Source organism: Cyanistes caeruleus, chromosome 7, assembly GCF_971803275.1.
Source record: "Cyanistes caeruleus chromosome 7, bCyaCae1.hap1.1, whole genome shotgun sequence".
NCBI lineage: Eukaryota > Metazoa > Chordata > Aves > Passeriformes > Paridae > Cyanistes > Cyanistes caeruleus.
The window spans coordinates 39,550,461-39,561,530 of record NC_141707.1 but is presented as its reverse complement, the minus strand read 5'-3'; the positions used below and the strand labels follow the sequence as shown (position 1 = coordinate 39,561,530).

Here is an 11,070-nt window from a genome sequence, read left to right as displayed (position 1 = left end):
ACATTCCCAGCTCTCCCTGGATCCTTCCCTTCTCCAGGGGAACATTCCCAGCTCTCCCTGGATCCTTCACTTCTCCAGGGGAACATTCCTAGCTCTCCCTGGATCCTTCCCTTCTCCAGGGGAACATTCCCAGCTCTCCCAGCCCAGCTCCAGAGCAGAACTCCAGCCCTGCTGGATGGCACAAGAATCCAGATCTTGGAAAACCTTGACTCAGACATCGAGAACCGTTTTCCTTCAGTAAGGAAAAAGCTTTTCCATCCAATCTTTGCAGCTCCACAATCGCCCATCCAGAAGCCACAGACTGAACTCAGACACTTTTCTGCACTCCAAGAATATTGTGGGGGAAATTTTGGAATTTCAACAAGCTTGAAAATATTTCAAAACCGGTTTTTTTACAACTAAATATAATTAGTGACATAAAGCAGCAAATAATTAAGAAAATATTGATGCAAAAGAAGACGAATTTGTAGTTACTCAATTTTTTTTTCAGGGAACAGATCCAAATCTCCTTTTTGAATCAATTTTAATCCTGAAAACATCCATCAGGACAATAATATTCCTGGGAAAAACCTGTGCAAATCAAGAGAGAACACAGAAAAGTTCACTTCTTATTTATTCCAAGTGCCCACTTGGAATTTTTAAGATAATGAAGCTGTGATTTCAAAGTTGTGATATCCCAAAATTACAAAAATTATATTTTTGTGATGTTCTGAGGTGAGACTCAATTGCAAGGAAATAATCCCTTCGGTCTGGAAGATCAGGAACTCTGCTCTAGGTACTCCAACAGGATTTTTAGGAATTCTACATTTCCCACAGCTTTAAAATGGGAGGATGAGACATTTTACAGAAAGGGAAGATTTAATTTGGTATTATTGACAGGGGAAATGAGAGCCCTGATCAAGCAGGAAAAAACCCAACCTCGTATTTGTTTTCTATGCAAACCAAGTGTTCTCCATGAAACCAAGGTGAGCTCAAACACACCTTGATAAGCCAAGAAACTCAGCTCTGTTTATGAACAAAAAAGGTTTAAATCCATTTTCCACCTTTCCACATCATCCATCCAAAGCTCCTTTTGATTGTGATTGTCACGCTTCTGCCCAAAAAAGCAAGAAAATGTGCTTTTTTTCTCAGAAAAAAGAGAATTAAAACTCGAGTCCACCCACCAGGGGGTTTTTGTGGGGTTTCTTTTCAATACTGATGGGGAAGGATTCCCACTAAAATATCCAAGGAGTTCAGGATGTGCCTTTCCTTGAATTTGCTGCGATGAAGGAACATCCGTGACTTCTCCTTGGAGATCCTGGAGGTTCCTGGCCCGGGGGACTGTGCCAGCAGCTCTGAGGGTGCTGTGTCAGGACAGGGCCACCAGTGCCACCAGTGCCACCAGCAGGGCCCCGCTGGGCACGTCCCGGCTGGCCCCGGCCGTCCTGCGGGCCTGCAGCACGGCAAACACCGCGTTGGTGGCGTTGGTGGGGATCTCCACGTTGCAGATCATTCCTTCGCAGCAGGAAACGCATTCCTGGCGGGAGAAAAGGGTGATTAACTCAGGGTTGTTAATTCAGGGTGATTAATTCAGCGGGGATTCATTCGGAGAGGTTTTGAGAGAGAAACACGCGTTTAACGTCGCGGTGTTGAGCCGGACAGAGCCATCAGCAGCCTGGCCCGGGGCAGCAGGTGGAGCAGAAATGCTAAAAATCACCCTAAAATCTGATATATCCACCAATCAATTCTCCAAATCAGGAGTGCAGTTTTCCTGGAGTCGCTCATCCCGTGGTGTGTCCCCAAGCTGAGGTGGGATGTCACACAGCCCCAGTGGCACTGCAGAAAACACAGCTTCCCTTTCCAACACCTGAACGAAAAATATGCTCTGGAACCTTTCAGGTTTCAGCTTTTTGAAGCTGAAAAATTCTGAAAATTCTAAAAACTTTTGTTCCCACTCAGTTTTTCCCTCAAGGTTTTGTGGTCAGTGCAGCTTCCCGTGCTGAATCCACTTCATTTTTCAGTTTCTAAGGCTACCAAAGCACCACCACAGCTGATTTCCAGGAGAGAATCCAAACACAATTCTCCTTGCTAGAAAAGCCAAGAGAACAAATGAAGAAAATGCCAATTTTTATCCAATCCAAAGGCACAACAACTCTTTAAAGATAAAATCCCTGCCCATGGTTAAGGGCTGGAACAAGACGAGCTTTAAAGTCCCTTCCAACCCAAACCAGGCTGGGATTTTATGATTCTATGGAAATGCTGCAGGAGACAGGATGCAGAGTTGTTTTATTCCCTCAAAACTTGCTGGAATCACAGTGATTTGCTCAGGAAACAGAGATGCTCTGATATTTAACATGGACCTTGCCTGCTTTGTTTTTGATGTCTGAAATGGCTCATGTTAAAAATAACAGATCTTCACATGCTCCTATTTAGGAATTAATGGATAATATTTTACAGCAGAAACAAAAACTCTGGTGGGTTTTGCTTGATTATTAAGAATAAACTTCCTCCCATCATCCCAAGGCTGGGAGGAGACACCAGTTTGGGCTTTTTCCCATGGAATAAAAACTCAATCGTGCCTCGCTTAAACCAATGGCAAACAGAGCCTTGCATAACCAACCTGAGAGCTCCAATCCCGAGCTCCTGGGTGCACTCAAAAATCCCAGGAGGGAGTTGTTGCTGTCCCCTCCCACCCCAGCGGGAGCAGGGAAGGAGGAAGGAGGGCTTGGTCCTGCTTCTCCTGCAGAAATCCCAGTGTAGGACAGCTCTTGGCACATCCTCCTGAGCTCAGCAGGAAAACAGCTCCTGGAATGGCCAGCTCCAGCCCAGGAGTAGGGCAGGAGTAGCAGGAACAGAGCAGGAGCGGGGCAGGAGGAGCAGGAGCAGGACAGGAGTAGAAAAGGAGAAGGGCAGGAGTAAGGCAGGAGTTAGGCAGGAGTAGCAAGAGCAGGGCAGGAGTAGCAGGAGCAGGGCAGGAAGAGCAGGAGTAGGACAGGAGTAGCAGGAGCAGGGCAGGAGTAGGACAGTAGTAGGACAGGAGTAGAGCAGAAGAGCAGGAGCAGGACAGGAGCAGAGCAAGAATAGAGCAGGAGCAAGATGGGGCAGAGCAGGAGTAGAGCAGGAGCAGGATATAAGTAGAGCAGGAGTAGCAGGAGCAGTGCAGTAGGACAGTAGTAGGACAGGAGCAGGACAGGAGCAGAGCAGGAGCAGAGCAGGAGCAAAGCAGGAGTAGGACAGGAGCAGGACAGGAGCAGGACAGGAGCAGGACAGGAGCAGGACAGGAGTAGAGAAGGAGTAGGACAGGAGTAAGATAGAAGTAGAGCAGGAGCAGGACAGGAGCAGAGCAGGAGCAGAGCAGCAGCAGAGCAGGAGCAGAGCAGGAGTAGGACGGGAGCAGGACGGGAGCAGAGCAGGAGCAGGACAGGAGTAGAGAAGGAGTAGGACAGGAGTAAGACAGAAGTAGAGCAGGAGTAGGACAGGAGAGAGCAGGAGCAGAGCAGGAGTAGGACAGGAGCAGGACGGGAGCAGAGCAGGAGCAGGACAGGAGCAGGACAGGAGTAGAGAAGGAGTAGGACAGGAGTAAGACAGAAGTAGAGCAGGAGTAGGACAGGAGCAGAGCAGGAGCAGAGCAGGAGTAGGACAGGCGCAGGACAGGAGCAGAGCAGGAGCAGAGCAGGAGCAGAGCAGGAGTAGGACAGGAGCAGGACAGGAGCAGAGCAGGAGCAGGACAGGAGCAGGACAGGAGTAGAGAAGGAGTAGGACAGGAGTAAGACAGAAGTAGAGCAGGTGTAGGACAGGAGCAGAGCAGGAGCAGAGCAGGATCAAAGCAGGAGTAGGACAGGAGTAAGACAGAAGTAGAGCAGGAGCAGCAGGAGCGGCGCTCACCGTGTGGCCGCCGTCCCCGCGGCGGTGGCACCCCACCAGGTGACACTCCTCACCGGTGGCACATTTCTTGGTGACTGAGGTGCTCTCCCCGCGGGCTGTGAAGAGATGAACCGTCAGGCAGTACCGAGTGCCTGCAGAGGGAAAACCGGGATGTTTATTCCATAAATTAAACCGTCGGAACAGGTTTCAAAACTACACGCAATTAAGGAAAATACTCCCAGAAAATGGCTCTATGGAACTATTTGCAACTTGATCAAAAGAGCATTTAGCAAGAAATTAATTAGTGTGAAATCTTAGCTGACCCTTCAAACCTCCAGAAAGGCTGCTTTTATTTAAATTACTAATTAGCACCACCATCTACACATTTCTTTTCACTTCTCCTTTTGGCAGCACGTTTCAGATTTGTTTCCTCATTCCTCTATTTTGCTTCGTCCCCTTTCCCACCATTCCTGTGAATGTCCCCAGGAAGAAAAATGAGGAAACATTTCCATTCTTTTCTGTGTTTCACCCTCCTCAGCACAGGTGTGATCAGTCAGGTCCTGCTGCTCACAAAGAGCCATTAAATTTTGGGATGCTATCCAAAGGGAAGGGAATAAAGCTACGGAGGAAATTCTTCAGGTTTTTTAATTAAATTAAAAAATTAAAATTTAAATTAACTTTTAAATTAACTCCTGAGAAGCAGATTATTAGATATATATTAGATATATACACATATAGATATATTAGATATATACATATATATAGTTAATTAATAAATTAAATTAAATTAATTTTTTTAAAATATAAAAAATAATTAATATTGAGATATTAATCAGAAATCTGTATATTAAGATTTTATTGTTCTATATTATATAAAGCTGAGAGAGATGGAGATAAATAGTTTTTACACTGTTGCTTTACGCTTTGAAGAGAATAAAGAGAAAGAATTTTCTACAGAGAAAATTCTTCAGGTTTTTTAAACAAAATTAAATTAACTCTTGGGAAGCACATAATTAGATATATACAGAGAGAAGCATGTACAGGCAATTAATATTGATGAATTATTAAAAAGATCTGTTGTATAGTAATTTTTAATATTTTAAATTTTAATTAAATTAATATTAATTAAATATTAAATTAAATTTTATTGTCAGATATTATATAAAACAGAGAAAGACGGAGATAAATAATTTTTCACTCTGGAATAGCCAAAATTGTCACGTCAGCAGAAATGATCTGGCTCAGCATTCCCAATACCCGAAGTGATTAATGCTGGCACATTAATCCCATGAATCAGCCAGACTTCTCCAAGGGGGTGAGTCAGGGAAAAACAAGTTTAAATATCACCAAGGATCTCCTCAGTCCAGCCTTACTCACTTTCAGGACACCACCTATCTTCAGCCCATCTGTTGCAGTTGTAGTTGTCCACCGCGTTGTCACAGGTAAAGCACTTGAAACTGTTTGGGAATGGAGTGGCTTGGAAAGTATTAAAAAAGTATTAAAATACAGTCAGCTGGAAAGTATTGAGGAAAAAAAAATAAAGTATTTAATATTATGCTTGTACAAGCATGCGTATATAAAATCTAAAAAAATTTTAAAAAATTTTAGAAGATTTAAAATATAAATTCTATATATTTATATCTTTTCACTGTCAGACAAATAAAACAAGCTTTGCAGAAAGTTTTTTATCTTTTTTTTTCCTCTCTAGGCTTGAACTTGAAATACATCCTCATGTTTCCATTCTCATAATCCAAAATTGAGGTAGTGGTGGGAAAAGCAGGAAAGAGGGAAGATTCATGTTTTCGTTCTCATAATCCAAAATTGAGGTAGTGGTGGGAAAAGCAGGAAAGAGGGAAGAGTTTATCTCCCTCCTCGTGGAGGTTTGAACAGCAAACATAAATCTGCATTTTCCTTTGATGGAAAAACTGCATTTCCAAAGCAGCTCCAGAGCTTGATCTCCCACTCGGAAGGAGAAGTTGGATCCTTTAAACAAAAGGATCCAGAGGACTTCTTTAAAATCTTATTTCCATTATTTAAATGACTTATTGGAAGCTGCAGGGTTCATTAGGGGCAGATATTCTATCCAGCTATTATATCCTGGCTGGTTTAATGATGCAGATTATGCAAATGAAGGGATGGAACACTGGAGATGCCAGATAAAGAAAAAAGATGCCATTAGTGCCAACTGGCTTCACAGGTCCCACGAGGTTTTTAATTACCTTCAGACTGAATTAATTGTATACAGCAACACCTATTCCTCCTCTTACAAAACCCCCAACAAGATAAAAGCCCAAAACCACCTGTTCTGGATTATTTACAAGGAAACCGCTGCATAATTTCCTCTGCAGGGAGACAGAAAAAAATATAAGAAAAGCCCTTAAAATGTCAAAGTCCTCGTGTACCCTTTAATTTGGCCATGCTGGTGATTTATTTTCATTTAGTCAACTTGTCACATATTAAGGATAAAATGCCGTTGAGGAGCAGAATATTTATTTTAAAGTTTCTGTGGAGACAAACCCAGGGGGCTGGAAGGACGGGGCAAATCATTAAAATTTCAAGCTAGAATTCCATAGAGAAAAGGCCAGAATTCCATAAAAACACTACTTACGGTCCAGTGGAGGCCTGATGTTGTGAAAGTTGATGTTCTCCGCTGAAACCCAATTTCCTGAAAGGATCAGAAACGGGAGAACGGCTCCGGCCAGCGCGTGCTGGAACAGCCCCATCCTGGGCGTCACTGCACATGGAAATCCAGACTCCTCAGGCCTGGGGAAGTGAGGGAACACACATTATTTAGTGGGAATCGTGAGGATCTGAGGTGCAGGATGATAAGTTTCCTGCGAAATCCTGCTGGAAGCGTGGAAATCCAGCCGGGAATGCCGGCGAGCTGCTGAGCGGCGCAAAGCTGAGCTGGTGGTGCCTTCTGCTGGCCAGAATCCCTCACAGAGGGCTTGAACTGCCAAAGAAAAATTCAAATTCACTTTATTTCCTTCACCCGAGCAATGGGAATCTTTAAAATTCCTTGAAAGGATTCCCAAAACTCAACAGGGGGACGGAGGTCCTTTAGATCCAACTTGAAACAATCTGGAATAAACAGCACTAAGGAAGCAAAACGCAGAGAAATCTCAGTTTTAACACCAACCACCAATCCCTTACCTGAGATAAATAAATTTAACTTCAGACAAGCTATGTCATCTGAATTTTAAGTGCACTTTGCACTGGCACAGCATTAAAAATTTTAAGTGTGAATTCAATTTATTTCTTTTTAAGTGCATCCCAAGGGAATGCTCTGGAAGATGCCTCGGGATGACACAAATGTTTTGGAGAAGGGCAAGGTGGAAAGTTCAGAGGGATGAGATGCAATCACCCAAAAATGCATTTATTTTAAAATACATTTAAAATACGTTTATTTGGGGCCCCCCTGGGTGCTCTGCCAAGGCTTTAGAGAGAAGAACTGAACATTTTGCTCAGGTTGGTGTTTAGATTTTCCACACCTCCAGACAAACATGGGGAACTGTGGCAAATTCCAGTGACCCTGGAGCTTGGTTCAGATATTAAAAATCACTCACTCCTCCCACTCACTCCTGCAAATTCCCAGCAGGACAAACAAGCTGGAGTGGAGGCTCCTGCCAAACCAGAGCCAAAGGCATTCCCTCCAAATTTCCAGGCACACCCTGGCCAGGCTGACAGTGGTGCTCAGCAGAGAAATCAAGGAATTTCTCCTCTTCTCCCGGGGATTTTGGGATTGGTTTGTGTTTTTTCCTTTTCCGGTGGAGATGGTTTTGCCAACCAAGCGAACAATGGAATTTTGGGAATTGTGAGTTTTATTGTGAATCTAACCACGCTGCTTAAGATCTGCTAATCAAATCCTGGCTTTGTGGATATATTTCAGGAGATATTCCGAAGTCACAGCTTACCTCTGCTCCGTAGGATGGTCCAGATTTCTTCTGGCTGCAGGCCAGGATCTAAAGAAGGATTAGGCAGAAGAATCTGTGGAGAGCAAACAGCAACAGATCGTCAAAATTCTGTTCTGAAGAAACAAATTAGCATTAAATTAAGATAAAAATTAGGTTTTTATAACAAAATATCCAAAGAAGCACTTGAACTACACAATATGGCTCTTATGGAGCGCCGTGGCACTGCAGAAATTGAAATTCCCTCCTTCCAGTGATATTCCAGTGTCATAAAAGACAAATAAAAGACAGAAAGTGAAGGAACGAGGCTCAGTCCATCCCTGAGGACGAGTTTCCTCCAGGAAAACCATTACTGAGGGAACAACCTGGGTGGCACCACACGGCTGAGTATTCCCATTCCAGAGATATCCCAACTTTTCCACACGAGTTCTGCCCAAAATCGAAGCAGAAATCAGCAACAAGGGAACCTGAGAGAGTAAAACAAACCTGCAGCCTCCCAGTGAGAGGCTGATGAACAAACAGGTGCCCCACAACGTGTGGAGCCCATCCAACTCCCGGAATTCCAAGTAGGCCGCAATTCCCAGAGCCACACATTCCTGATCCCAATGCCTCATCCTCCTGCCCCTGTGCCATCAGGGATCCAGTTTTCCTGACTCCAAGAGGGTTCCTTAATCCACACTGCCTGAGTGATGTTGGTAACAAGATGAGAAGAGTCCTTTTTGTGCCTCGAGTCCTTCCTGGATCCCTTGCAAATAACTGTGTTCATCCTGGAATTCCAGGATGGTTTGGGTTGGAAGGGACTTTAAAGCTCATCCAGTTCCACCTCCCTTCCACTTCCACACCTTCAGCTTGCTCCAAGCCCTTCCAACCTGGCCTGGGACACTTAAATCCTTGGAACAACTCAAGCAACCCATTTTTGATCGAGAATTTCACAAAAACTCAGTGTATTTAAAGCATTTTAAAATCCTTTCCATTTTACTCTGCGGGAAGGGAGGGAAATGAATCATTCCAACATTTCCAAGACTTCTCTCCTTGTCCTGTATTTGCTGCTGGCTGAAGGAAAGTCTGTCTTTAAGGGGCTGTAACTGGATCTGAAGCACCTGGACAGAAAATAAAAGGCACAATTCCACTTGTGCCAGTTTGCTACAGACCCAGGCTCTCTCCTGCTCCCCTCCCCCAGGTTCCTATCGCTTTTCCTCATGCCAGATGGAAAATTTTAGGGACTATAAATACAAAAAGAGGCTCTCTGGCTGGAGGGAAGGCTCAGTAAATCGACCTCCCAATCTGAAGTCGTCAAAGGTGTCCTTGTTTGCCAAGCAGGCCAATAAATAATGGATGTTGTTTGCCATGGGCTTGGTTACACAGCTGCACCACAAGGGCGTTCTCAAATCAAATAAGAAAATATTGGCCCAAAAATGGCTTTCATATCTCAGCCAGAATCTTTTCAAAAGCTTATTTTCTTCACAGTGCCTTATCTCTGTTGTGCTCGCAGATAATATTATCTAGCAGCTGAGTAAATGTTTCATTAGGCCCAATTAGGAGCTCTCATTAATGAAGGGGGAAAACTGTCACAACATGGAAGATTAACTTATATAAACAAGAGCAAACAGGGAGCTCCAGCTTTCCTGGGGGAGGGAAGACAATCCAAAAGGGAAGGGCTGATGCTATTAAAAAACCTGTGACTAAAACCCGTTTCAAGAAAACAACCAGGAACACAATGGCTGAACTAATTCAAATATTCCAGAAGGTTGGAACCTTGCAGGGTGTGATCCAAAAGTAGGAAGCAGCATCCCTGCTTTCTGATTTTAATAAAATTCGAGTCTGTCGACATTGTTTTTCCTGGCAGGCTCAGTGGAGGATTAGCAGATTGAACATCAGATATGGAATGCAAATGAAACTTCCTGCTGTCATTCAGTAAGCAATTTTCAGGTGCTATTAGATAATTGCAAATGCTTCTGTTTAGCTTGTTAAAAAGCACTTGGGGACATGAGAGTTCCACAGGCACAGGCAGAAAGGTATTTTCTGTGCTGAAAAGCTAAAACCCAACACCTGACAGCACCACAAATCCCAAAGGCCACAAAAAGGAGGGAATTCAACGTGGCTAAAAGGGCAGAAAGAGCTCCCTGGATCCCCCATTCTCCTGCTCTCTTCTGGAGACATTCCTGCAAAACCCAGCCAGCGAAGAAGTGGACGGAACAAATTTTAAAAGCAAACCCCGTAATTTTCTCTAGGAAACAAAGATACATTTAAAATAAAAAGGTGGGGGAAAGCAAACATTTTGACAAATTAAACTCCCCCCCAAAAAAAATTACTGCAGATTTACAAATTTGAAACTCTTTGCTGTAGAAGCTTTATCTTCTCTTTCCTGCTGAGTTAAGTCTCTATTTTTTTAACTTTTTGCCTCACAGTGTGTTATTATTAGCACAACAGCAAAATGGATTTTACGCTATGCTGACAGACAACTGCAAGGAGAAATAGCGCCAGAATCAAACTGAACTCATCAACCGGATTTTGAAACACCACACATTTCCTTCAGCCGCACCCACAGCCCCACTTGGAATGAAATTTGGCCTAAATTACAAGAAATTACAGAGTTCTTTATCTGAGATCTTGTAAAGCACAACATCATTTCGCTCGGGGGATGATGTTGGCATGAGAGGTGTGATGGAAAGGGCTGTGAGACTGGAGGTGTCTGACTACACCAAACTGTGACTTCAGAAAGAAAATAATCCCTGATGAACACGATAAACCTGGGAAGTATCACTGGAGTGAAGGATTTGCAAAGAGAAAACACAGAATGAAAAATGCATCGTTCCTTTCCCAGCTCAAACTGACATTTAGGTTAAAATTCACAATCCCCCCGATGTGGATGGATGATGGATGGATGACGGATGGATGGATGGATGGATGGATGGATGGATGGATGGATGGATGATGGATGGATGATGGATGATGAATGGATGGATGGATGGATGGATGATGGATGGATGATGGATGATGGATGGATGATGGATGGATGATGGATGGATGGATGGATGGATGGATGATGGATGGATGGATGATGGATGGATGGATGGATGGATGGATGGATGGATGATGGATGGATGATGGATGGATGATGGATGATGAATGGATGGATGATGGATGGATGGATGGATGGATGATGGATGACGGATGGATGGATGGATGGATGGAGGGATGGATGATGGATGGATGGATGGATGGATGGATGGATGGATGATGGATGAATGGATGAATGGATGGATGGATGGATGATGGAGGATGGATGGATGGATGGATGGATGGATGGAAGGAT

General features: G+C 43.9%; 1 protein-coding gene across 2 annotated transcripts in view; it reads right to left on the bottom strand.

Annotated features, from left to right (window-relative positions):
• Positions 1-509: 509 nt before the first annotated feature.
• LYPD6B (LY6/PLAUR domain containing 6B) overlaps positions 510-11,070 on the bottom strand; it is a 40,973-nt gene continuing 30,412 nt past the window's right edge. For both annotated transcript variants that reach the window (XM_086896917.1, XM_023931418.2), the window contains 5 exons: positions 7,758-7,830; positions 6,452-6,606; positions 5,221-5,319; positions 3,865-3,995; positions 510-1,516 (listed from right to left, as the gene is read on the bottom strand). In XM_086896917.1, the coding sequence (XP_086753043.1) occupies positions 1,349-1,516; positions 3,865-3,995; positions 5,221-5,319; positions 6,452-6,566 (513 nt within the window). In that variant the 5' untranslated portion in view covers positions 6,567-6,606; positions 7,758-7,830 and the 3' untranslated portion in view covers positions 510-1,348. The remainder of the gene's footprint in view (positions 1,517-3,864; positions 3,996-5,220; positions 5,320-6,451; positions 6,607-7,757; positions 7,831-11,070) is intronic.